The sequence below is a fragment of the Equus quagga genome, chromosome 15 (assembly GCF_021613505.1).
Source record: "Equus quagga isolate Etosha38 chromosome 15, UCLA_HA_Equagga_1.0, whole genome shotgun sequence".
In the NCBI taxonomy this organism is placed as follows: Eukaryota; Metazoa; Chordata; class Mammalia; order Perissodactyla; family Equidae; genus Equus; species Equus quagga.
The window spans coordinates 94,182,587-94,209,239 of record NC_060281.1 but is presented as its reverse complement, the minus strand read 5'-3'; the positions used below and the strand labels follow the sequence as shown (position 1 = coordinate 94,209,239).

Genomic DNA, 26,653 nt, shown 5'->3' with positions numbered 1-26,653 from the left:
AAAACATTCATCCGCCCCGGCCCGCGCCGTGAGTTCCCCTCCAGTCCGCGCCGCCGCCCTGCCCCGCGCACCGCGGCCCCGCTGCCCAGCCGCCCGGCGGAGCGGAGCGCGCCCAGCCCTGTCCCGCGGCCGGGCCGGGCCGGGCCGGAGCGGCGACGCCTGGATGCGGACCCGGCCGCGGGGAGACGGGCGCCGGCCCCGACGCGACTTTCGGTCCCCGACGCGCCCCACCCGACCCCTAAGATGAAGAGGGCGTCCGCCGGAGGTGAGTGCCGGGCGGCGGGGGCGGGCAGGGGCGGCAGTCCCCGAGCTGCAGGGCGCGTCCGGGGCTGGGGCGAGCAGGCACAAGGGTCGCCGGGTTCCGTGAGGGCCACCGCAGTGCCCCGCTGGCTAGGGCCGCGGGCGCCCGGGCCCCGGGAGGGCGGAGCCCGCGGCAGCAGGAAAAGTTGCCGCTTCCCGGGAAAGTTGGCGGCGGCAGGGCCGGGGGCGGCGGGTCGGCGTAGCCCCCGACGCTCGTCCGGCTTTGGGGTGAGGGCTGCCGGTGGGAAGGGCGGGGTCCGGCTTCGGAGCGCCCTGACCGCGAAGGGGTTAATGATCAGGCTTGCAGAAACGTGGGTACCGAGCAGGTGTCGGGGTATCGGGCCGCCTCCACCTTGCCCGGCGGACTCGGCTCAGGACCTCTCATTTCGCTGGGGTCAAGCCGCAGCGGCATGAATGGGGGCGTTGGCAACAGTAGAGGGCGTGGGGGTCGGGGCTGGCCAGGAGGAGGCAGCGAAGCACCCACCATCCGCAGCCTGAGGGCCCCTGCGGGGCCGCGCGAGGGGGCAGAGGTAGTGGGGCTCGGAATACCCCCTCCCTGGCAGCCTTTGTGGGACCCCTCCCTCGACCTGCTGCGAGGTCCTGCCAGTGGGGGCTGGGGGGTGACCTCCTGTGGGAGAGTTGGGCATGCCCTGCCTAGAGAGTGGTCCCCAGGTGCCACTTGGCTGCTCTGCTGATACCCAGGGTGCCGCAGGCTGCACACACGTTTCCTTGCACGTGCACGTCTACAAGGGCTGCATGCTTGCACACCGCATGTGCACACGCATGCCAGGTTGTCCCAGTGTGCACTCGCACACACACTCAGGGTACACATCTGTGTCCTCACCCCCGCTTGCACGCCCACGGCCACACACACATGCACATAGCATGCCTGCTGTGGTCTCCATGCTTGGCACATGCCAGGGCCCCTCAGCAGGACCCCGCCTGTGCCTCCATGCACACGTGAGGAGGGGGAGGCTCTGAGCCACCGGCGCTCACAGCGAGAGGGACCAGAAACCAGCTACCGGAGCCTGGCCCCACCTCTGTCCACCTGCCCTCATGTGCTGGGTGTTTCCCCTGTGCAGCCCCTTGGGCCTGTGTGTATGTGTGTGTGTGTAACTTGGTGTGCATCCGCACGTGTGAGTCTCTGCTCGTGTGACCGTGTGTGCCTATGGACACGTCGGCATGTGTTTCTTTGTTTCCAGGTGTGGGTGCCCCGGTGTACCCAGGTGGGTTCTCTTTGGGTTCTGCCTGACTCTGGAGCAGAGGCCCTGGGAGTGTGTGTTGGGGGCTAGTTCAGTGCGTCCAGTACAGGGTGTGAGGCAAAAGGGTTCCTGGCCGCTCCTCCTCACTTCCCATGCTGGGGCAGCGGTGGCCAGTGGGGGCTGGGTCCCTCTGGGCAGGGAAGGCCCTTTCCAAACCTCGAGGTCAACACCGTGACAAACAGTCCAGACTCCCCCGTGTGCTCAGCAGCCGCTGCCACTGGGCCCGGTGGGGATGTGTGGGCACTCTGCAGCTGCCCCAGGAGGGCCCTGCCCCCGCTGCTGTGGGTTCTCCATGGTGGGAGCCTTCTTGGTAAGGGGTTCCATGCTGTGTCACTTGCCTCGGGTGCTGTGTGGGGCACTGGGGTAAGGGCGTTGGTGACCCACTCTCTCTGTGGGGAGGCCCCTGACCCAGGCCAGGGCTCAGAGAGGCCAGCCACACCGCCTGCTCCCCCAGCTGCCATCAGTCTCCTTGTCTATAGAATGGAGACAAGTGGGCCATCCTTATAGAATGTGTGTGAGGTGGGGACAGAGAGGGGGCTGGAAGGTGGGCCCCATGACAGAGCAGTCAGTGGGGCTGGCCACTCCCCTTTCCTAAGCCTCCGTCTTTCCATCTGTAAAGTGGGTGCTGTTCCCACTGCTGCTCCAGCTGAGGTAAGGGAGAGCTAGCTCCCATGCAAGGGACAGACCCAGGCGGTGGTTAGCACCCAGACCCTGGCTGCAGGGTGTGGGATGGCAGGACAAGAACGGCCTGGATTTGCGTCCTGGCTCAGCCGCCCGTCTGTGTGTGACCTTGGGTGTAACAGCTCACTTCTCTATGCCTCAGTCTCCTCACCTGTGACGCGGACCAGTAATCAGGCCTCCCTCCCTCAAGGCTGAGGGTCTCGTGAGGTCTGACCCAAGTGCTTCTGCCTTCAAAATACTCCAGACCCCACCCCAGCCCTGTCAGCGCTTCCCATGCAGGCAGATCCTCCTGGAGCCCTGGCACTGCTAGCCGGACCCCTCCCTCCTGCCCATCTGCACATGGGGAAATGAAGGCCCATGGAGGCCAAAGGCGGGTTAGAGTGAGGGGCCGGGCAGGCGGAGGTGGGAGGGAGAGAGGGCCCGAAGGAGGTGGGAGGTGGCCAAGCGGGGTGGCCTCTGTGCTCTGCCCTCACCAGCCGGGAGACGGCAGAGCCCCTGAGCCTCTCTCGCCCTCTGTGAAGATTAACGGCCTGCCAGGGGTCCTTCTGTCGGGACTGGCCCTCTCCTTGTGGTCGTGGATGAGAGGGAAGGGACAGGGCTGAGGAAGATGGGTCTGAACAAGCAAGAGGAGTTGCTGTGGAGGTCTCTAGAAGACCCTGACCACAGGGTGAGCCGGGGCTCTGGAAGGCGAGGGGCAAAGTCCTGCTGTCCTGGCAGGCTGAGAGCTGCCCCAGGCCCTTGGCGGGGCCCAGGTTTGTTTGCTGTGGTTTGTTTCAAGTAACAGACCATGAGGAGCTGGGCGTGTGTGGCTGAGCCTCCCGGACACTCTCGCGACCCTGGACACCTCCTTCCTCTGCTGCCCGCAGGTTAGGGGACCCGTGCTCACCCATAGCCAGCGCAGCCCCTGCCGGGCCTGAGTCCATGGTCTTGTGGCATGGACGCCTGCGGCAGGCGGTGCAGCACCAGGAGGGGCCGGCCGGTGCGGGAGAGGGAGCCCACCCCCCAGGGCCGCCTTTCCTGCTCTCCCGGGCCTGCAGCCAGGAAATCTCAACGGAGTCTCAGCCTGTGCATCCAGAAGGGTCAGGAGAACAGAGCGTGAGCAAGGAGTTCCTCAGTGAATGAGTGAAGCGAATTGAGTGAGAGAACGAGTGTGTGAGGGAATAAGTGTGTCGGTGACTGGGAAGGAGGGAGACTGTGAGTGAATGTGCGAGTGTGTGAGTGACCCCTCCACCCCCAGACATCATCGTGGGGGTCCCGAGGGCTCCTGGCTCTAAGCTGTGCCTGGTCAATGAAGTTCATGCCTCCCGCCCCCAGCCTGGTGGGCCATGACCTTTGACCCTCTGTGGCCACTGAGCCTGGGCCTCAAGGTCCATAGGAACTGGCCTGGCCACCCCCAACCCCACCCTGCAGCCGTGCCGCAGTGCCAGGGCTGGCCCCCCACATGCCCAATCAAGGCCCAGCCTCTGCAGCCCTCAGCATCCCCTACCCAGTCGCCTGGCCACTCCGACTCCCTCCAGCAGCCCGATCCTAGCCTGCATTTGCTCCTGACAACCCGTTCACTCAGAGACCCATTCATTCACTCACTCACTCAGTCACTTATTCCCAGCCTGTTGGACCCTGTCCTCAGCCAGACAAATAAAGGGATGTGAACTGTGACCTCCTGAGTAAGTAGGACTAAATGCTTTAAATGACAGGAGGTCACAGAACCACACGTGGAAGCCTAGCCAGAAGGGTGCGCCATCCACACCCCTGCGTCTCCCTGCATCGTTACTGGAGCGCGTGGGCCCAGCTGGGTCCGCCACACCGGGAGCTTTGTGCTGCAGTTTCTTCTTTTGTCACTGTATTTTAAACATTTTGCACGTCGCGAACTATTCTTGTGCATCATAGATTCACTGGTGAGTGTGGAAGCACTTCCTGAGGGTGAGCCATAGTTTATTTATCCAAACCCACCTTGGCCTCTCACACTGCCCAGCAGTTGTGTAGCTGGACTCTGGGAGATGCACAGGCCCCCACGTGTCCTCCGTGGAGGCCCTGCCAGGTCCCCTGGGGATGTGGCCACATGCCCCCTCCCAACATTTTGGGGCTGAGCTTGAGAGCTTCTCTGTCCCTGGTCCCCGAGGTCGAATTTCTCACTGGTCCGAGTGGAACCGGCTCTGGGAATAGCCACTCGTGCAGCCGGCGCTGCAGGTCACCTCCTTCCTGCCCCTTCTCACAGCTTCTGCCCTCGCCCTCCACATCCTGACAGTCCTGTCCCCGGGGGCGGGCCTCCATGCCCTGTTGGGAGAGGGTGGAGGATGGGCGATGCAGCCCCCCCCAGGACAGGGCAGCCAGGCCCAGGAGCCAAGCGAAAGGACGGGGCTGTGGGCAGGCCTCCCAGAGGGCAGAGACCAGGGTCCCCAGTCGGCCCAGGGGGCCTAGCAGGAGGTGAGCGCCACTCAGGCCCCTGGCGCGTGGCGTGGCCGACAGTGAGGCGGAGCCCGGTACGGGGCCTGGAGTGTGGGCAGCCCCAGCGCTGGTCAGCACCAAGTCTCTGGCTGGCCGTCCTGCTCACGCCCGGTGGAGTTGGAGCCCCACGGAGTGGCTGTGGGACTGAACGAGGGCTCCGTGGTCGGGCGTGTGGAACCGGCTGGGGAGTGGTGCTGACGGAGCTCCTTGCCAGCAGGCAGCCCGGCCTCTGGTTTGCGGGCAAGTGGCAGGGCCTCCCTGACACACTCCTCCGTGATGCGCCTCAGGGCCAGGTGTTCCCAGGAACACATTTTGGGTAACAGCGGCTGAGGTCCCTCAGAGGGCCTGGGAGGTGGACCTTTGGGCCCCCAGCAAGGGCCCCAGGGATGGGTGGCCCATCCCACACAGGCTCTGCGGGCACGGCCCTGGATGGGTGGTGGGACCGTGGTTCTCCTGGCAGTGGGAGGCAATGTGCAAATGTAACCTTTGGGTTTATGACTCTATTTCTTTGCAGCAAATGTCACGGGAAATGTCAGGCTGAGCTTGAAGCTGGGTGAGGGGCCTATTGAGGAAGGGAGTGGAGTGCCGAGGGCTCAGGCCAGGGCAGAGCTCCAGGCCCTTCACCTCCTCCTGGGAGCCCTCTTGGATTGCCCTTCTCTTGCCTGGGCCCAGCACCATGTCCTCGGTCTGTCCCAGCCTCATGACCTTGTTGAGATGTTGCCTTTATTCGCCTCCTGCCAGAGTCCAGATGGGGCGGGCTCCGGGACCTGCCAGAAGTCCCCGCCCCACCCCCCCCAACCGAGTCTGGGCAGCCATCGGATCAGCCTGTGCGCACCAGCTTGCAGTGTGACCTTGGGCAGCACCACCCGTTTCTAGTCACCAGAAGCCTCATCCGTGATCCGTGGCTGTTGACCAGAGGTGGTGTTCCTTGCTCAGTGCCTCTGTGGGTGGGAAAGTGCTCCAAGTCTGAGGCATGTGGGGTGCTGGGCTCTGAGGGAGTGGGTGGGGATGGCATGCAGGGCCAGTGAGGGTAGGTCACTGGCTCATGGCATCATGTGGCAGCTCCAGCCACATAGTAGGTGCTCAGTAAAGAGCAAGGGGCAGTGAGTGGGCGTGGAAGGCGGGGGAGGTCTCAAGGCCAGCTGGGAACCCGCAGCCCCCAGATTTGTTTGCCTCCCTGCGCACCCTGAGTTCTGCCCAGGTCCTCAGTCCCAGTGGTTGATTAGCGAACGTTTATTGCCTCCCTGCTGTGTGCCAGCCATGGCTGGTGGGGGGACGACAGTCTCAGGCCCCTGGGCTGCCCCACTCCCAGCAGGCCCTCCTGCTCCACTCCACTGGCTATCCCAGGTCCCCCAGATTCAGCCTGTCCAGTGGTGATCACCTCTATACCACCTGCTCCTCTAGCCCCCACATCCCGGCTCAAGGCTCAGAGACCTGGCTGCCTCCCTCTACCTGTCCCCAAAGGCAAGTCCAGTGTCAAACGTGACCTGCTTCCTGTCCATCCCCTTTGATCCCTCACCAAGGGCCTGCCTCCAACCGGCCCCTCCCAGGCCGCCTGCCATGAACTCCACAGCTCCCTGCCTGCCTCCTGGTCCTCCGTTCGGGCAGTGAGACGCTCTCCTAAAGCGTGCTGCCAGCCAGGCCCCTCTGCCTAAACTCTCCCACATCTACCCTCGGGCGAGGCCCCTTTGTGTCCTGGCCCTGGGCCAGGGGGCCTCATTTGGGAACTTTCTCTTCCACCCCTGCTGGGGGAGGCCATGGCTCCCTGGTCCCAGAACCTAGCAGGTACTGCACCTGCCTCTCCATCTCCATGACTCCGTGTCCAGCCCAGGCCTGGGGCCAGGGTACAGGGAGCCGTGAACAGTGGGGTGGCCCGACAGACAGTGCCCTGAGTCAGCTCCCAGGAGACACAGCAGCTGGAAGCCCTGCCCTTGGGGATGGCCACTGGCCGCCAGGTGCAGGCCAGTCATCTGGGTGGCTGCAAGAGGGCAGCCCTACCCCGGCTGATGAGCAAAGGCGCGGGTCTAGAGAGAGACCAGAGGGGCCGGCCTGTGGGGGGTGTCCTCCAGGCAAGGGTGGGGCAGACGCTGCCTGGCACTGGGAGCCCCTAGGCTTTAGCCCAGAGCCAGCTGTGGCCTGGGGGGATCGTTCCTATCTGAGCCTCCATGTCACATGGGATGTTGTAAAGGAGGAGTCGGTGGTGAATGCTGCCCACAGGGCCCAGCCCTTCATGGGACCTTGACCGTCCCAGCTCCTGGGGCCCCTTCCCATTCAGGGGGGACCCTCCTGCCCTGGCTCCTGGAACTGGCTGCGGAAATAGAGGCTGGTGATGGGGCTCCCAGGGCCCTCAGTGGGCAGTGGGGCCCCCACAGATTCCCAGTCCTTCCCAGCTGCCCTTCCCTGAGGGGTCCATGGTGGAGCTCAGGCAGGTGGTGGGGAAGAGGGTGGGCCACAGTGCCCTTGGGAGCAGGTGCCCCTGCTGAGCTGCGGGAGCACAGAGAAGAAGCCCTGCCTGGCCGGCACCTCCTCCATGGGACCTTCTGCAATGAGGGTCCAGGCAGGGCCAGCGGCTGGGGAGTCTGGAGGGGGCCCTTGTGGGGGTCTCCACGTCTCTGCGAGGAGCCCAAGGCCCAGCAGGGGCCCGGGGCGGGTGGGTGTTGAGCTGACCCGGAAGGAAGTGGACGCCCACCTCACCACTTGGAGGCTCCACGCGCCATCCACTTTGCACCAGCCTGCGGTGTGGTGGGGCCCTCCTTGGGCAGGGCGGGGTCCAGGCAGGAGCAGGTGGGCCACCTGGCCCCTGAGTGTGGCCTCCAGCTCAGAAGAACCTCCCTTCCCCAAAGAAGTGGCTAGAAGCAGAATTCCAGAAAAAGACCAGACCTGGACTGCCACCAGGACACTCTGGGCGCCACGTTACAGCGGCCTCAGGAAGGCTGGGGGCCCAAGGTCACACAGGACGCTCCACCCCAGCTCTCCCTCCTGCCTCCATCACGCACCCGGCCAGGAACCTGGGAGCGGCCCAGTGTTGCCTGCCCCCACCCCCCGAGCCCTGCCGAGGTCCCTCCCATGTGCTCTCCACTGTCCACTTCCCTCTGCCTATGCTGCTTGAGCCCCTTGCTCTCGCAGGATGCAGCCAGCCCCCTCTCTCCTCCTCAGAGAGCACAGACCTCACCAGTCACACCCCTGCCCAGCCACCCCCTGGCTCTCTTAGGTCTCTTTGACGGGGGTCCAAGATCCCCAGGGCCATCTGAGAAAGCAGCAGGCCTGTCACTGTCCCCCACCCAGCACATGAGTGGCCTTCCCCACATGACAGGGGCTGATGGGGGACTAGGGGGGTCCTGGGGCTGTGGTTCCTGAGTGTCCCCTGGGGAGGCCCTCCCTACCCTTTCTGGGGTTAGGTAGCTAGGCCCCAAGGTGCACCTCCAGGATGGGGGTTGGAGGCAGCCCTGGACAGCTCCCCAAGGGCCACTGGCTTTTCTCTCCATTCTCTCGGCAAATGCTTTCTAGCATTATTTCCAGGCCATCCCTGAGCTGGGCAGCAGGGATCCCTAGGTTCCTGTGACACATTCTGCCTTCAAGGCCCCCCACGTCCCAGGTAGACACCACAAAGCCCATGAGGTGCTGGGAGGGAGCAGTACTGGTTGGGTGCCAGCGGGGTGGTGAGGCTCCTGAGGCCTGAGTGCCCCCACTGGGTCCCCACCCAGGCCACACCGGCCTTTGTTCTTAAAGAGGTGCAGGAGCTGCTGGCCGAGGGGGAGGGGGCTCTTGGCTGGAGCAGAAGCTCGGAGACTCTGGGACAGCCCACTGCATGGGGGGGTGGCTGGGGCCATTGGGATGGTCCCAGGCCTGCTTTGGGCAGGGGGGAGGGAGATGGGGGTCAGATGAGGAACTCGTAGGGTCAAGCGGGGAAGAGAGAGAGGGCTGGGGGTCTCAGGCTGGAGGACAGGGTGGAGGCCATGGAGTGGACAGCCGCACGCCCCCCTGCCTAGCCCCAGTGGGAGGCCAGCTTGCCACTCTTTGTGCTCCCAGCCATGTGACACGTGGCCCCTGCACACCGGCCGTGTCCAGGCTGTCTTTCATCTCCCTGCCTCAGCCCCAATTTATGTCAGGTAGAGGCTGACATGGGGACAGGTGTGACAAGTGTCTGGCTTCCTGTTCAAAAATTGGCAAAAGAAAAACTCTCCCCATAAAGATATTCCATCTACATACCTCCTGGATGTCACCGAGAGGACCCGTCACGGCCGAGACAGATGGTGGCCCTAATGGACTCCATTCTTCACCTGCTGCTGGGGTCGGGGCCTGGCCCCCGGGTGGCCCAAGGCAGGCGGGTGGGGCAAGGGGATGGATGGATGTGTCAGTGCCCCTGCGAAGCCCTCCCCGACGCCGTGGCTGCCTGTCCCCCCCCCCCCCCGACATGACAGGAAGCGTGATATGAGCATGACTGTCCTCATCAGTGACAAGGGGCAATGGGAGAGGGGGCAGTATGCTCCTCGGGCGGGCGGTGGGAGGTAGTTGGGGAGGGAGGGGCTGCAGGCCTTCACGCACCAGCCCCTGTGGCTCATTTCCTGCCGGGCGGCTCGCAGGTGGCCGCCTTCTCGCTGTGTCCTCACGTGGGGAGAATGAAAACAATCAGTGTGTTCACTCTCCCGACGTTGCCCTGAGGCCCAGGCGAGGTCAAGACCCGCCCAGCATGTCATTCACACAGGACCCTTTGGGCCTAGGGGATGCCCCATGGTGGGAGCCGCTGGCCGTGACCCTGGCCAAGCTCCACAGGCTCTGCCTGAGAACCTGCTCCCTCAGTGGCCCCATCAGGGCTAAGTTCTGTGTGGGTCTGAGGATGGACACCCCAGCAAGGCTGTGGTGTTGGAGGGGGACCAGTTGGGAAGGGTCCAGCCTCCACAGGGTGGTGTGGTGGGGCTCTGGGAGAAGAGTCCTTCCAAGGGGGTGTGTCTGCGAAGAGGGCGGGCAGTCCAGGGGGGGTGCTGTCTGAGCAAAGGCTCATGGGGGCCACATGACCCAGCGCAGGTGCTGGGGTCAGCGTCTGGGACCAGCCCGGTCAGGTCCCAGCATGTACTTTCTGGCTGTGATGAGATCTCTCCTCTGTCTAATGGAGGCGGTGGTCCCTACTGGGAGCAATGTGAGGCACTTCTGGGATGCTCCTGAAGGGCGAGTGGCCAGGCACTTCCCGTGCACCCACTGTGTACAGCCCTGTGGCAGCCGTGTGGCCTCTCCACACCCTGTGAGGGGTCTCAGTGTCTTCATTTTCCAGGTGAGGGAATGGTCCCAAGAGGTTGGGAGACCTGCCTGACGCCCACCAAGGCAGAGCCAGCGCCCGAGGCCCTGGCCCTCTCCCGTTCCCTGCGGGCCTGAGCAGGTGGGCAGGGGCCCCACAACACGGGGCTCTTGGCAGCCCTCCCGTTGCCCATGGACAGCCTCCCCAACCCTCCCTGGAGCAGAGCCGCCCGTCCAGTCGGCACACGAGACCAGACAGAACAGACTCAAACACTTCTGATTTCACCAGTTCGTGTGCATAGAGAATCTGGAAAAATAGACCAGAGTTTTAGGAAAGAAGTTGCCTCAGTCAGCTCAGGCTGGGTGGCCTCACCAGCAGACGTGGGCCTCTCCCCGTCCTGGGCTGGGCTCTGGGCTCTGGGCTCTGGGCTCTGGGCTCAGGTGCCGGCGGGTTCAGCTTCTGGTGAGAGCCTCTTCCTGGCTCACAGGCGGCCCCTTCTCGCCACTTCACCACGTGGAAAGAACAGAAACGAGCTCTCTGGAATCTTCTTAGAACCGCACCAGTCCCATCGTGGCCACCCCCATGACCTTGTCTAAACCAGCCACCTCCCGAGGCCCCACGTCCAACACCATCACACCGGGGGTTAGGGCTCCACACGTGAACGTGGGGGGGGACGTCCCCCACAGGGATGCTGTGCCCTGTGGGCGCTCCTGGGCCTGGACACCCTCGGGAAGGCCATCTCCATAGCCTCGCAGAGCCTGCAGCCTCCCCTTAGTGAGGAACGTGTCTTGCGTTCACGTGACAGACGTTTATGGAGCACCTACTGTGTGCCGGTCACCGGCCTGGCCTTGGGGGAGGCCCCCAGCTGCCCGCCCGAGGGTAGGGTTTTAAGGACACATTAGCCAGAGGAGGTGCTGAGGCCTGGGCCGTGGGCTCTGCCAGGAGCTGGCTGGGCCCACAAGGCTGGGAGCACGCGCTGAAGGCCCCTCGTTCCCAAGCACCTGCTTCCTCCTCTGCACGGGGCTGCCCTGGCCCCCAGGGGCCACCAAGGCTGCAGGGCCAATGTGAGGGGGGTCTTCGGGGGTGCACTCCTGCTCTCCTTTGCTCAGCAGTTATTGAGCATCTACTGTGTGCAGCCCCTCACACAGGCAGGCTGAGGCCCCGGCATCAGGCGCCTGCCAGGGGCACTGGGTCGGGGACCAGCTCTGTCTGACTCAGGCCTGGGCTCCTGCTGGGGACCCTCCATGTTGGGCTGGGGGAGGAGGGAAGAGGGGTGGGGGTGGGGGCGTTGTGAAATCATTAGGAACGTCTTGAGGCAAAAGGCAAATGCTTGTTCAGGCTTGAGAAAGCTGAGCCATGGTCAGCCTGGGCAGGGAGGCAGGGGACACTGGCCGGCGCTGGTTACATCCTCTGTGGGGCAGAAGGTCACGTTGTCCAGGTCCTCAGGGTTACATGGGCGCGTGAGTGGAATGTGGCCTGCAGAAAGCCCCCTGGCCCCTGGCGGCCTGCCACGGCCCCAGTGCCTGGGGTGGTACCCACAAGGTCTTGGGCTTTCAAGGGCTGCTCCCCCAACCTGACCCTTCCTCTGCCTGGGGCAGGGGCATCTGTGCCCTGGGTCTGATGGGTTGGGGGGCCGGGACTTTTTCCAAGCTTCCAGCAGGTGTTGGGGGTGGGGAGAGGCAGTGCTGCAGCCTCAGCTCTGACCCCTCACCCGTCGGGGGACAGGGCTGAGGAAATGAGGCCAGTCTCCCTGGCTCCCGCCCCCAGGGCAGCCCACCCCCCTCCGCATGCCAGGAGTGCCTGGCGCATCAGCCTCAGGAAGAAGCCGAAATACACTGACCTGCTTTTCCAGGAGGCAGCGGCGCCTGGTCCTCCCACCCTCACTGGTGAGAAGCCGCCAACAATTTCCATCCCAAATTGATTTCAAATAAGAAAGAGTCATCACACAATTATATAGGAATAATTTATCACTCGTTAATAAAAGAGCAATTACTTATTCTCGTCGCCCCTGCCTGCATGCCCCATGTCTGGTTGCAGAGCCGGGACTGGGGCCCTTGCAGAGGCCAGGGGAGCCTGTCTGTGCTCAGCTGAGGCCAGGCGAGCCCTCCCCAGGGCCATAGACCCCTGTTTTCGAGGCCCCATGTGCAGGTGGCCCCCTGCCGGGTTTATCCGCTGGGCCCTCGCTCCCAGGGGTCCTCAGGCTGGTGTAGGGGGCTTGGATCTGTGAACGGGAAGCAGGGTGGGGATGAGGAGGGGCTGGGTGGGGCCTCATCCAGGTGAGGGGCTATGGAAGATCTGAGCACGTAGCTGGATCTTCGGTCCAGGAGCTGTCCCTTCAAGTGTCTGGGCTGCAGTGGCCTTCGGAGCCAAAAGCCCAGAGTGTTGCTGGAGATCAGGGGTGACCGCGGCCACCCTCAGCTGAGCAGGGTGCTGGAAGGCCTCGTTCGAGGCCACAGAGAATGCCTCTCGGCAGCACAGTCCCACTTCCTCCTCCTGTCTTAGAGATGCCCACTTCTAACCCATGTTCGTCCCCACCTTCTGGCAGATACACTTTATTTTCTCATTATTTCTCTCTATTTTTGAGATTTCAGTGACAGATATGCAGTAGTTTTTCAAAGATAACATTGCGGTCAACCATATCTTGCTCAAAGTTAAAACCTGCACCCACCCTTGGAGGCTGGTCTGGAGAACTGGCTTGTTCTGCCCCCGGCCCCCATCCTCCTTGAGGCAGCTGCCATTGCCCTGCTCCCTGTTTTCCAAGCAGTTACCTTCACATTTCTGTGGTTCTGACGCCAGGCCCCTCTTCCCCAGCACACTCCCCAGCGTGCTGACTCGCTCCGGTCGGGTAAATCCGCAACCAGTGTTTCCCAACCCAGGTCACTTCAGTGCTCTTCACCCGCTGCCGAGGCTCTGGGGAGGGGACTGTGGTGACCTTTCTGCTCTCGTGTGGCCTTTGGTTTTTCCTAGAGTTTGCATTTGACTTTGTCTTTTCCCTCTTGCCCCATCCACCACCCTCCTGTGCTTGCTCCTCTCTGCCTCTGCGTTCTGCTGGGTCTCTCATCTTCCTGGCGGAGGCCTCCTCCCCAGGCCTTTGTCCTGCTGTCCCCGCCTGGGCTGAGTGTGCTGTGGCCCTTTCACAGCCACCCGGGACTTCTTTCCATCACCAGTGCTTGCTGGGTCTCATGTTTTCCTCCTTTTGGGTTGATGTCCTTGTTTCAGCTGGAGCACATCCCCAGCTGGCTCTCTGAGGAAGGCACCGTGAAGAACTGATCTGTGAGTCCTCTTCTCTGAGCATCTATTCAAGCTGGATTAACCCAGTCCAAAATTCCATGCTGAGAAGTGTTTCTCCTTGGAGTTTTGAAGCCATTGCAGTTCTGTTGTCTTCTGGCGGCCAGTGTGCTGTGGAGTCTGCCACCGCGTTGCTTTTTCCCCCGGAAGTCCAGGCCTTTCTTGGCCCCCGAGGCCCAAAGCCGAACTGGGAGCGTCGTCTGCCCTGGGGGCTGTCGCCCAGTGGGGGACCAGCTCTTCGGCTCTGGGAGCTTGTCCAGTATTATTTCTTTGATCACTTTTTTCTCATCTGTTTTCTCCTTCTGGAACTCCCGTGAGGCAGGCGTTGGGCTGTATGTCTCCTGAATCTCATCACTTTTTCTCTTCCTCTTTTTGTTTTTCTTTCTGGAAGACTTCCTTGACCTTGTTTTCCAACCCTTCCATTGATTTTTTGTAATTTTAGCAGTTCTATTTTTCACTTCCAGGCACTCTTCTCGTTTTCTGATGGCTCCTTGTTCATAGCGCCCTGTTCTTGTTGCAAATCCTCTTCTCTCCCTACGAGGACACTGATTGGATTTTGTCCTAATTTTGACTTCCTTCTCTGCACTGTCCCCTCCTCCTCCAGAGGCACATTCTCTCTTGCCTGCATTGGCGCGTTTGCGGATGCTTGCTTTTCTGGTCCCATTCACGAAGGAAGCACTCAAGGTGCTCAGATGCTCTGTTGAGAGAGGGGCTTGTCGACTGGCAGGTTCTGAGTGATCAGGCAGGAGCCACATGGGCGCCCCTGGAGGCAAGTGGTGGGGACCCTTTCTGTGGGTGTTTCTCCCAGGGAGCGGCTGCCTCGTCTTGCTCTCCACCCCACTCAGTGTGCCCTCCATCACCATCGTCTTGGGTCTCAAGAATGGGGGAGAATCTGCCTCCAGCGTGGGTGGGTGGGTGGGAGGGGGCCGCTGAGTGTGCCAGTGCTGCTGATGGGGATGGGGCGGGCAGCTCAGGAGGTGGGCCAGCTGTGCGGGCTCAGGCCTGTCTCGGACCTCCTCTTTCCGCAGGGCTGAGCTTGGCAGGTGGGCAGGTGGCTCTAGGTGCACTTGCAGTGAGGTCTGCCCTCCTCCAGCCCAGACACAGCCTCTCCTGGACAAAGCAGGGCTGTCAGGCCAGGTGGCAGTGGCCTCAAGATCGCTGGAAGCAGAGCAATCGGCGTGGCTCCGGGATGCCACCCCTGAGCAGTGGGCCCCCCCTCCCTGGGCTCCTCACCTGAAATGGGGTTGACCAAGGTCAGACGGGCAGAGGCCCCACTCCGGCCCCTGGGGAGGCAGGACGCAGGCCACAGAGCCAGCACCTGGGAGGGGCGCTCCGTGGGGTTTCCAGGCTGGAGGCGGGTGTCGGCTTATTGTCTTCATGTCACTGGTGTGGAGACTGACTCTGAGAGGGCCAGCAGCTTCCTCAGCCACTTGATGAGGGAGTGCAGAGCCCATATCTGAGCCCAGGGGACAGAGGCTTAGGCTAAGGACAAAGCACTGGGGGAAGTCAGGGAGCCCAGAGCGTGGGAGGCTCAAGAGCCGACCCACTGTGGGGAAATGGTGCCCCACTCTGCTGTGTGAGTCTCTGGGACTCAGGGCCTCCCTGACGCCATGTGGTCACCGCACCTCACTAAACCTCAGTGCCCTTGTCCGAGGAGTGGAGGTGCACGGTCTCCCCCTCACTGTGCTGTGGGATGTGGTGAAACCTCCAGGAACAAGAGAAGTCTGTGCCTTAGGCCATCCCAGGGAGGCCAAGGGTCCCGTCTCTGCCACCTGCTCCTTTCCTTCCTCTGGTGCTGGGTGAGGCTGGGGAGTAACGGTGGACTGACAGGGAGACACGCTCGTCCAAGAAGCCCCTGGGCAGCTTCAAGGCACCAATGCTGGAATGGGGTGTTTCGGGACATGGCCACCCAGCAGTGGCCACCGCTCACTGGCCTCTGGGGCTCCCTGCCCTTGCATGAGGCTGGCTGTGCTCCGGGTGGGCTCCAGGCCAGCTCCTGGCCAGCTGTCCTCTGAGGGCCTTGCACATGACCGGTGCAACGATGATGATGGTGACAAGGAGTGCAGGCCTTCACAGCCCACTTTCTGTTCAAGATTCCGGCCTGAATCCCCATGTCCTGGGAAGTTCATGAGAACTGACTTGCCACGCCCCCTCCTCCCAGCCCAGGCAGGCAGTGTGATGCTGGCGGGCCAGTGAGCTGCCCTTGGTGTGAACTGGCCACAGAGCCCTGGGGGAGGGCACAGTGTCCTGGGGCAGCCAGATTGGCCCAGAGAACCCCCTGCCCACCCCAAAACCATCTCCCCCACATCTGTCTCCCTGAAGTGTCACCGTCGTCCTCCGAGCACGGACTGTGCTCGGTGCCTCCTCCCTGTGCCTGGGCCCTCTGCCCTCTCCTCCTCACAACCAACCCGTGGTTTAAGTTGCCCTCTTTTATGCATGTTTGACTGCCAGCCTCCCCACAGCCTCTTTAGCAAAATAATTGTTTTTCTTTTGACCTGCAGGGCATTGCAGAGTCACCATCTCTCCTCACCAGCCCCGTGAGTGGCCACCGGGCTGTCCACCCTAGCAGTGTGGCCTCGGCAGGACAGTGGCCCTCTCTGACCCTTGGTTTCCTTTTCATTAGGTGGGGGTTCAGGTGACCTCTGTGGGGCCTTTGTGAGGGTGAAGATGGCAACACCCACACGCAGCAGGCACTCACTGTGTTCCTATCATAAGCCAGGTCGGCAAACTGTTTCTTTAAAGGACCAGATAGCAAATCATCCCAGCTCTGAGAGGCACACCGTAACTCATGACTACTCTGCCCTGCCGGGGTAGAGCGGAAGCAGCCACAGCAAACACACAGGCGTGGCTGGACGTCAACAACACATTGTTTCAAAAACAGGCAGCGGCCAGCGGGCTAGTTTGCCGGGTGCCGGGAGAACGGGAACACTGGGCCCATCGGCTCTGACAAGAGTTCATTCTGGCCCCTGGACACAGTACCCTGGCCTCAGCTGGTGGTGACCGAAGTGGGAGCGTCTGGGGCTGGGAGGGTCATTTGCTGCCTCTTGAAACCCTTGTCCCCTGGGAGGCACCAGCCTTTCCTACTTGTCTAGTGCAGGGTGCTTGCCGGGCCACGCTGCGCTTCTCCACCGTCTGGGCAGGCGCTGCCCCCCCACCTCCGTTTCAAAGCCCCCAGGCACCCTGCAGACGTTAAAGCCCTTGCGGAGGCCCAGGCCACCCTGGTGAAGAGTGTTCGCCAGAGCTCGGCTGTCCTGGGACAGCTTAGGTGGCTGCAGTTCAGCCGCTCCTTCTGCACTGGGGCTGATCCAGGTGGCTGAGAGGTGGCACAGGCTGGTCCCAGAGAGTGAGCAGCAAGGGCCTGCTAAGACCTGCGCTCGTCTCTTCACAGCGTAATCCATCCTGCTCGGGCAGAGGCCGCCCGGCTGCCTTGTCGGCTGATGTTTGACAAGTGCCGTGGGCTCGAGAGCATGTTGGGGTGTGCCCTCTCGTCTTGTCCCACAGCGGAAGAGAGAAGAAGTTCTCCAGCCCTGGTGCCTGGGAGGGCTTCCATGTCTGTCTGGCCCATCACAGCAACCCCTGTGCCCTGATCCACCCTGGTCCTGGCAGCCGAAGGGCCGAGAGTGCTCCCCAGGTGTGCATGGCTAGGGTGTGCGCCCCACGTGTGTGTTCCTAGGGCTTGCTCCTCGAGTGTGTACTTTGCCCTGTTGGAGTCTGATGCTCTGGACCTTGCAGGAATGGTCAGCTTCATGCGGGCAGCAGAAGCAGGGTCCCAGGAGGAGCTGGCGTGGATTTGCGGGGAGTGCAGGACCCAGCACTCTTGGCCCTGTCAGGCTGGGCACCCCTCCTGGACAGAAGCTGGTGGTGGGAAGGGGTCAGGCCAGACAGATGGGCATGGTGTCAGGGGTGTGGTGTTGCAGGGCCCAGGCTCCAACACCAGAAATACCCCCTTCCTGAGCACCCCAGGGCAGGGGTGTGTCAGCCCTCGGCCACTTCCTTGTTAGTGTCCTCTGGGAACTTCAGCGCATGCTGGCCGCCAGGTGGAATTAGCAGAGGGACTGTGATGAGCTGGTTGTGGACAGAATTCTCCAGGTAATTAGGCAGAGGGTGTTTATTGGCCTGATGGCAGGTGGCAGCCTCCTGTTGGGGAGGGGGCACGGGCTGAGGCCCTGGAGCCTTGGGGTGGGAGGCAGCCTGCACCAGCAGTGTCCTGGGGCTGGACGGGGCTTCGCCGGACAGAGCTGCCAGATGCTGGCATCCTCGGCCCCTGGTGCGAGTTCCCTGGGGTGGAGACGTGAGCTGGAGAAGGCAGGTTCCAGAGCCTCCAGGCCATAGCCCAGCCTTGGCCGAGGGTAATTCCCGAGGCCTGGTGCCAGGCCGAGGATCCTGCCCATCAGAGGGCCTGCCTGGACCCTCACCCTGGTGGTGGGCTCTGGGACTCCTCCCCTGATGGCCCCCTGCCTCTGGGGCCATCTGAAGGCTCCATGACCCCTAAGTCCCCCATGTGGTGCATGCCGTGTGGCGGGGTGACCGCCGTGGTCCGCCCCCTCCTGGATCACAAGTGTCACGAGCCGAGGTCCGCATCTTGGTCTCGGGCCTGCAGTGCCCAGCGCAGCGCCTGGCCCAGAGACCTCCTGCATGTTTGTTGAGTGAGTGTGTGAGGGTTGGGTGAGTGAGCGCGGCCCCTACCACAGCCCACCCCCTGGGAAGTGAGGGTGATGGGCAAGGTTGGGGTGGGGAAGCTTTAACCCTCACTGCCCTGCAAGGCCTTTCAGTGACCATGTGCCATCGGGATGGGAATCCTACTAGGCCTGGGCTGTGAGCCAGTGGCTTTCCCCACCGAACTTCATATTCCTCACCTGTAAAATGCACCAACAAACTAGACCACTAGGAGAGTTCAGCAGACAGGGAGGGGCTCAGGCAGCACAGAACAGTTGGTCTTGCTGGTTCTGCCCATGCTGGGCCTCAGTTTCCCCCACTGCACATAGCTTGTCCTGGAACTGCTCAGCCTGGGCCCAGCGCCCTCCTGCCATGGCAGGTGACCTTGCCCATTATCAACCTGGCCAGCCCAGCTGGCCCGTGAAGCCACAGCCCCAAGAAGATCAATAAGGAGCGGGGCCTCGAGGGGTTGGCGACCATGCCCCCAGGAGATGCAGGGTCCCGAGGGTGGGCTGCCCCACAGGAGCTGCCGTCACCCTCCTCTTCCTGCACCTGGAGCTAGGGAGGGGGCCCGGAAATGCCACGGACGTGCACACTGCCTCTGCGCGTGTCTGTGGCCCGGAGGACGGACGGAAGGTGGGCGGGGAGTGTGAGAAGCGAGTGAAGACCGAGGGGGACAGATGGACGACAGAGGGTGGGCGGGTGAGCTGGTCGCTGGCAGAGGGGCGGGTGTGAGCACAGCGCTGCCAGAGTGCCCTGACCCTCTGCGGCATGCGGACGACACCAGCCCCCTACCCCCACCCAGAGCTATTTCTGGCCTTGGTGTGCTGAGCTGTGGCCTCCTGTTCTGCCTTGTAATTGCGGTCTGTGACGTGACCCTTCACGGGACAGTTTTGGTGCTCGAGAGGGTCCTGAGCCGACCCGGGTGCTGGCTGTGCTGTAGCTGCCCAGACCTTCCCCAGCCTCCTGACCCCAGCCTCCTGAGGGGTGGGCAGCAGCTCAGACAGAGCCTCCCTGGAGAGGTCCCCTCCCAGCCACCGATGGCACAGAAGGGAGCCGTGTGCCTCTGGCCCCGCCCCTCCGCAGAAGGGCTACACAGTGGCCACTCTTAAGGCTTGGGCTGGAGGTGCCTCCTTCCCTCGCCCACCCTTCCTCCTGGACCACTCTGTGTGGGAGACAGCCAGGGCTTAGCCGCTCACTGTCTCAGTTTCCTAGTCTGTAAAATGGGCTCAAGATACTGAGAAGACAATTGATTCTTATGCAGCTCTGACTCCTGCATGTTCATACCAGCTGGTGGACCCACTTAACAACCCCCAAAGTGGGTGTTCCTGCTGCCCTATTGCAGCGGGGAGCATCAGAGCCCGAGGGCATGGAGCATGTGCTCTGGGCCTCTCAGGCTTCCAGCTCTGTGCTGTCTCTATGGCCTCACGTTGTGGGGGCAGAGGTGTCCCCATGGGACTTTAGGGAGCTACACCCTGCTTACCTCAAGCCCAGGCTGGGGGCCCCGGGAGCAGCGGAGGCCAGGGAGCACACCAGAGACCTCCTCTGGCCTGCAGCCTGCGGCCGTCCCTGCTCCTGAGCTGCTGACCTCAGCGGCTGCCTACCTGCCGCCCACTGCCTCCTGCGACTACTGGGAGCCCCCAGGAGCCTCCCGGCCCTCCCCACTGCCCTCCCTTCTCCTCTGGCTTCTCCTCCCTCCACCTTCCTCCCCCCTTGCAGTGACCGCAAAGGGGGACCTGGGCCCTTTGCTGCCCAGGAGCAGGGGCAGCGTGAGAATGCACGTGCCCTTCAAGGCCAGCCCAGGCCTGACATCCCCCAGCCTCCTGGGTCTTTGGCTCCATGGCCTTGTCAGCTGTCGTTCCTGCCCGTCTGCTGCCCCAGCAGGAGAGGCCCTGAGTCGAATCCAGTCACTGTCCCCCCCCACCCCCCCCCCAAGGCAGGAGTGGCCGATCTGCTACCCTCTGTCCTCATGCCCCCGCCATGGCCCCTGAGCCAGACCTGGGCTGAGGCCAGAGCTCGTCGCCAAGCCCCAGTGGCCCCTCTGTGGGGAGAGTACCGGAGGATGCCTCAGCCATTCTGTGCTGAGACCTGAGGACAGAAGGGGTGAGTATCAGCCTGGGGGATGACAAGAAAGGGACTGGTTTGGGTTTGTGCAATGGTCCTGTAGCCTGGTGGCCTGGTGTGGGACCGTGGCTTCCGAGAGTGAGATCCTAGGCTGTGGCAGGGCTGTTTTCTTGCCACATGAGCCTGGAGGCAAGCTGGCCCCGGATGCTCACTACAAACTGGGACCCAGTGAGGCTGGCGCAGTGGGAGGTGGGCCGAAGGGAGGCAGGCCACCGGCTGGAGCCAGTGGGCAGGCTGGGCTGAGAGGAAGGAGAGGCAGGCGGGCAGGGGCCTCCGATGGGTGGGCAGGACCCGGGAGGGAGCAGATCTGGAGGCCAGAGAGGCCTTCTGGCTCAGGGTGCTGCAGAGGCCGGGAGGACCGATGGGGGGATAGCACGAGAGGACAGGATGGGGAGGACTTTTAGGGTTGGGAGGGGTCAGGTCCATGGGGTCTGGTCAGGGGACACCCTCCCACTACCTGGTGGGGTCGCCCGTGTCCCTGGGGCCCCGCTGTGACTAAGAAGCCACGCCGCAACGTCGGGTTTGATTATCTCGTAAAAGGACGCCCCCTCTGCTTGCTCAGCAGAGGGGTTGCCATGGAGACCAGCGGGCAGGCCCCAAGGGGGCCAGGTTGGAGCCAATTACTGTGGCCGCAGCAAGGAGAAAGTCCACCGCCGGCCGTGGTGCTGACAGCAGGGCTGGTGCGGAGGGACAGGCCCTCAGAAGTTGGTTTCCAAAAAGCAGTTGGCTCGGCGGGAACAGAGCGGTGTCTTTGTGCCCAGTGCCCGTTTCCTGGCAAGGCTGAGCCATGCGGCCGCTCAGCCACTCACCGCCACAGCATGGCTCAGCCCCAGAGCCTCATTTGGGGCGTTCTCAGAGTGGGCGTAGCCCCAAGCATGTGACTCACAGCCTCCTGGGGGCCCAGATTGGGGAGGGCAGGTGAAGCCAGCCTGGTCTGGTAAAGTCAACTGAACCCAACACCAGCCCAGCTCACGGACCACAGCTTCAGGCCTGGGAGCGACGGGACAGCGTGCGACAGTAACAGCTCAGTCAGTGATGTGGCAGGTGTGGTCGTGATGGGTGGCTGCTGACATAGCCCAGTCAGTGGTGTGGACAGGACTGTGGCATGGTGTGGTTGGTGACATGGCGCAGTCGTAACATGGTGTGGCCCAGAGCCTGGCCAGAGAGTACCTGGGCTCACCGCACCCTGTCTTAGGTCCTCCGCCACCAGGTCTCGGGGATGGGACATGCTGTTTTTGTAGCACAGTTACATCCTGTGACAGCAAGTGAGATGCTGGTGAGAGCTGGCATGATCAGGCCTGACTTTCCCAAGGAGGCCCCATAATTAGAGAGCCGGGAGAGGGTGTCAGCAGTTTAAATAGAACAGCAGGCTGAGGTGCCCCTTCACAGCCTCCTGTGTAAGGCCGGCCCAGAGAGGGGCACCAGGGCTTGGGGGGTCCTGGGCTGGGCTGCCTCTCTGGACCTCCATCCTGGGGCTGCCATGTCCCTGGCAGCCAACAAATGGCCCAGCCCCAGCGGCAGGCAGAGCACAGAGGAGGTCCTCAAGCTGTGGGAGGGGGCTCCAGGACCTGGGGACTGGAGTCCAGGGGGGCCCAGTCCTCTTGGCCACTGCACTAGGCTTGGGGTGGGCATCTGCACTGGCCCAAGCAGAGAAGACCCAGTGTGGTGGGGGCCACAGCATGGGGGGGGCGGGCTCCAAGTAGCGGTTCTGGGTAAGGGAAGATGGCCCATGGTCGTCTCCTTCCTCCCTCCTGGCTCTTGCCCCAGGTCTCAGCCGGCCTCATGTCTGCAGAATCCTGCTCTTAGCTAGCTGCCAAGGAAGGTGTTAGCTGTCAACGCAGGTGTTAGCTGATAACTCAAGTGTTAGCTGATAAGCCATAACCCTCCCTGGGGGATTCACATTTTAATAGACTCACTCCTGGAGGCGGGAAGAACCTTGGCTCTAACGGTGGAATGACAGGCAGTGATCTTAGTATAGGGGCGTGTGGCCCTGCTGGTAAGACCAGGCTGGACACAGAGCCCCATGAGGGGTCTCCTGCCCTGTCCAGGTCGTTGGTGAGGCCCCAAATGTATCTGGCCCCGAGATGGGGGAGAGGGGACTGGGGCAGGAAGCATGGGGAGTGTGTCTGGGTGGGAGGGTTGAGGGCAGCTGTGATTGCACAGGGAGTGATGGGCTGGGAAGGAGTAAGCTCCTCGCCCCGGGAGGAGATCAAGCAGAGAATGAGGCCGAGGGGAGGAGGCTGCAGGAGGTTCCGTGCCAAGTCAGGAAGCACAGAAGCAGCTCCAAGGAGGATGTGTGGAGGAGGGAGCAGCCTGCCTGGAGGGGGCTGTGCTCGCCCTTCCCTTTCGGAGCCGGCCGCCTGCACTCGGTGGTGTCCATGCTCCTGATCCTGTGATAGTAGAGTTGCTCCAGAGCCTGGGGCTCCCAGCAGTGTTTCCTTGGGACCCAGACCCCTGCAGGATGCCGCTGGGGGCTGTGGCTCCGGGCTCCACCAAGGCCCCTGCCGTTTCCTCCTTTAAGCGCAGCTCCCCACGGTGGTGAGGCCTCAGAATCTGGGCAGCCCTGGGGCCTCAGGGGCTCTGGGGCCTGGGCAGGACAGGGGGTCTGAACCACAGCCCCACCCCTCCTGCAGCCCGAGATGGCCCTGGGGAGGGGCTGCTGCGGAAGCTGTTGAGAGCCCAGCAGCTGACTGCTAGGCAGGCCTGGGCCTGAGCCTTGGCTCAGGGCTCCTCTGCGTGAGCTCAGCCAGTCTGGTGCTCAGGTGTTTGCCGAGGGCCTCTCTCCCAGCCTGGCCTGTGGGCTGGGGGCAGAGGACAGGCCAGGGATCACACTGGGACCAGTAGGGATGGCAGACAGGTCCAGAGACCTCTGTGTTCGCTGCAGTCCCGAGAAGGTTTCTGTGGGTGAGTACCCATCCCAGGAGGCCTTCAAGTGGGGTCCCCGCGCTGACCCTGCTCTGACCAAGTGCTAGAGGGGCATGTGGGCACATTAGCTCGTGTGTATGAGTGCCGGGCGGCAACGTGGGCGTCTGTGGGCGAGGTTCCAGGTGTGGAGCATGTGACTCCCCTGCAGCAGCTTCCAGATGGCGGATGGAGCAGGAATCACAGCATGTGAGATCCCTGGGGGGCAGTGGGGGGCAGCACACCCTGAGCCCCACCCCAGCCCGTCCTGATGCCCAATCCTGAGGCTCTAGCACAACCCCCAGCCTGCTAACTGCCCCCTCCTCTGCCCACAGGGAACCGGCTGCTGGCCTGGGTGCTGTGGCTACAGGCATGGCGGGTGGCGGCACCGTGCCCAGGCGCCTGTGTGTGCTACAACGAGCCCAAGGTGACGACGAGCTGCCCACAGCAGGGTCTCCAAGCCGTGCCGGCTGACATCCCGGCTGCCAGCCAGCGCGTCTTCCTGCACGGTAACCGCATTGTGCACGTGCCGGCCGCTGGCTTCCGCGCCTGTCGCAACCTCACCATCCTGTGGCTGCACTCGAATGCACTGGCCCGCATCGATGCCACCGCCTTTGCCGGCCTGGCCCTCCTGGAGCAGCTGGACCTCAGTGACAACTCACAGCTACGCTCTGTGGACCCCGCCACGTTCCATGGCCTGGGCCGCCTGCACACGCTGCACCTGGACCGCTGTGGCCTGCAGGAGCTGGGCCCCGGCCTCTTCCGTGGCCTGGTCGCCCTGCAGTACCTCTACCTGCAGGACAACGGGCTACAGGCACTGCCTGACGATGCCTTCCGTGACCTGGGCAACCTCACGCACCTCTTCCTGCACGGCAACCGCATCCCCAGCGTGCCCGAGCGCGCCTTCCGTGGCCTGCACAGCCTTGACCGCCTCTTGCTGCACCAGAACCGCGTGGCCCGCGTGCACCCGCACGCCTTCCGCGACCTGGGCCGCCTCATGACCCTCTACCTGTTTGCCAACAACCTCTCGGCGCTGCCCGCGGAGGCCCTGGCGCCCCTTCGAGCGCTGCAGTACCTGCGGCTCAACGACAACCCCTGGGTATGCGACTGCCGGGCGCGCCCACTCTGGGTGTGGCTGCGGCAGTTCCGAGGCTCCTCGTCTGAGCTGCTCTGCAGCCTGCCCCCACGCCTGGCCGGCCGTGACCTCAAGCGCCTGGCTGCCACCGACCTGGAGGGCTGCGCCGTGGCCTCCAGGCCCTCCCATCCTGTCTGGACCGGCGGGCCTGCCAACGAGGAACCCCTGGGGCTGCCCAAGTGCTGCCAGCCAGACGCCGCAGACAAGGCCTCGGTGCTGGAGGCCGGGAGTCCAGCCTCGGCTGGCAATGCACTCAAGGGACGTGCACCGTCCGGCGACAGCCCACCCGGCAACGGCTCTGGCCCACGGCACATCAATGACTCCCCCTTCGGGACCCTGCCTGGCTCAGCCAAGCCCCCGCTGACAGTGCTGAGGCCTGAGGGCTCCGAGCCCCCTGGCCCCCCCACCACGGGCCCTCGCCGGAGACCAGGCTGCTCCCGCAAGAACCGCACTCGCAGCCAGTGCCGTCTGGGCCAGGCAGGCAGTGGGGGTGGTGGGGCCGGTGACTCAGAGGGCTCGGGCGCTCTGCCCAGCCTCGCCTGCAGCCTCGCACCCCTGGGCTTTGCACTGGTGCTCTGGACAGTGTTCGGGTCCTGCTGACTGGCCCCCGATTGGGATGCTTCTCTCAGCAGCCAGGTGTGTGTACATACGGGGTCCCTCCACGCGGCCAGCCAGCACGGGGCGGCAGGCCCTCCCGGACGGACGCTCCTGCCCCCGCCCCATCTCCACCCCATCATGTTTACAGGGTACGGTGGCAGCGTTTGTTCCAGAACGCCGCCTCCCACCCGGATTGCGGTATATAGAGATACGCGTTTTATTTTACTTGTGTAAAAATGCCGACGACGTGGAATAAAGCGCTCTTTTCTTAAGCCGTGGCCTCTCGGGCTGGGGTGCTAGGGGCAATGAGAGGCAGGGTGCCCTGCAGGCACGGCTGCCCCAGTCACAGGCACACGGAGGCCTCGAGAGGGAAGGGGGTTACCAGCCACACAGGCCGTGCGGCCCGGGCAGCTTGGACCATCTCCACCCAGCACCATGGCGGCCACCAGAGATGCGCAGTGACCCAGCCGGCCCTGCCACGGACACTGATGTCAGCAAGCGTCCCCTGCAGCTGGACTGACAGTGGCGTCCGGGGAGAGGCATGTATCCAGTGAAGACCACACTCTCAGCCTGTGAGAGCCAGATGTGGCTGCCTTTGTGGAGATATCTGCTCTGGTGCTACACAGGGTCTCTGGAGGGCTCAGCCTTCCACCCCAGCCAGCCCAGCCCCGGCTGCCCTCCCACTCCCATGTGACTTGCCAGCGCGCACATACCAGAGCTGCAGCCACACCTGTGCAGGCACGTGTCCAGGGCGCCCTGCACTTATACCAAGCCCAACCCCGATGCAAGGCCACATGGGTCTCTATGCCCCTGCAACACGTGTGCACACACAACACACAGGCGGGGCAGGGACCACATGCGCACACGTGCATGCACATGTGTGCTCACAAATGCAGAGCACATGCAGCACAGGCAGAAATATGCACACACACGTTTTCTCAAGGCCTGGGCCTGTGAGGACTCAGAACAAAGAGGAGAGAGGCCACGTGGCCAAGACTCCCCTTCCCTCTCAGGGCAGGGCCTGGGGGAACAGGGAGAGGGAGGAGAACAGAGGGGGTTGGGGGAGGGAGTGGGGAGCATTGCTGGTGGAGCCAGATGGCCATGGGGGCGGCCCGGGCTCCAGAGCCCGGGGGAGCCAGGAGGGGGAGCGGGGACGTGCTCAGCAGCCGGGCGCCCACCCCCGGCTCCCCTACTGGCTCCTCTGTGCCGGTTGGGGGGGCAGAGTCAGGGTGCTGCGGGGCGTGTCCCGGCTCTCCAGACTGGCCTCCGCCCCTCCTCCAGCCACTCTCCCACACACTCCCTCTCCTCCAGGAGACCCTTGGGCCTGGCCCACTGGCGCTGCCCACTCCCCTCGTGGGCACTGACAGTTTCCTCCTCTGTGCACTGGACGCCAGCGTATCTGAGCTCCAGGGCCTGGCAGCCCTGCCCCCTGGCTCAGAGCAGGCTCCTCAGACAGGGGACCACGCGGCTCATGCCCCTGCCCCTGGGCCCAGGAGACCCCAGTGCTCCCCCTGGACAGCCTCAGCAGAGGTAGGTCTGTGGAGTCTGGTGGCAAGGTGTCAGGCAGCCACTGCCCTGTGCCGGAAGGCCGGCCATCAGTGCTCCCTGGCACCCAGTCTCTGCGCTGCCAGGCCCCGGAGCCTACCAGCCTGCGCTGGGCTTTAGTGGGCAGAGGGAGCGTGGGTTTCTTTGCCGAGTTTTCTCCTGAGCAACCCCTGCCATGCCCAAGGAGATGCAGCCAGACCGCTAGATCTGGGGAGGAGGCAGGGCTCCAAGCTGAGGCTGTGGGGTTCTTGCACAGCACGGCAGCCCCTGGGCTCCCACCACCTTCCTGGCAGCCAGGAAACTACAGACACCCCTTTGCAGAGTTTTGAGGCCTGCCTGAGCTCCTCAGCTTGCACACCTCCCAGGACAGGGTTCTCACTCCCTCTGTTGAGTCTGCTTCTCATTGAGAGGTACCTGTCTGCCCTCAGGGCATTGTCAAGGCTGACTGTGCCTGTTGCCACCGGCTGGCCCTCAGGAGGCCTACAC

The 26,653-nt window shown here is 63.4% G+C and overlaps 1 protein-coding gene across 2 annotated transcripts; it reads left to right on the top strand.

The window, feature by feature from the left end:
* Positions 1–41: 41 nt before the first annotated feature.
* RTN4R (reticulon 4 receptor) lies at positions 42–24,894 on the top strand. Of its 2 annotated transcripts, none has more exons than XM_046640426.1 (2): positions 42–265; positions 23,226–24,894. In XM_046640426.1, exons 1-2 carry the CDS (start codon positions 244–246, stop codon positions 24,623–24,625), a joined length of 1,422 nt encoding a protein of 473 aa, XP_046496382.1. In that variant the 5' UTR covers positions 42–243; the 3' UTR covers positions 24,626–24,894. The 2 variants fall into 2 exon arrangements, with proteins under 2 accessions (XP_046496382.1, XP_046496381.1); XM_046640425.1 differs by lacking the exon at positions 42–265 and adding an exon at positions 19,975–23,100.
* The last annotated feature ends 1,759 nt before the right edge of the window (positions 24,895–26,653 follow it).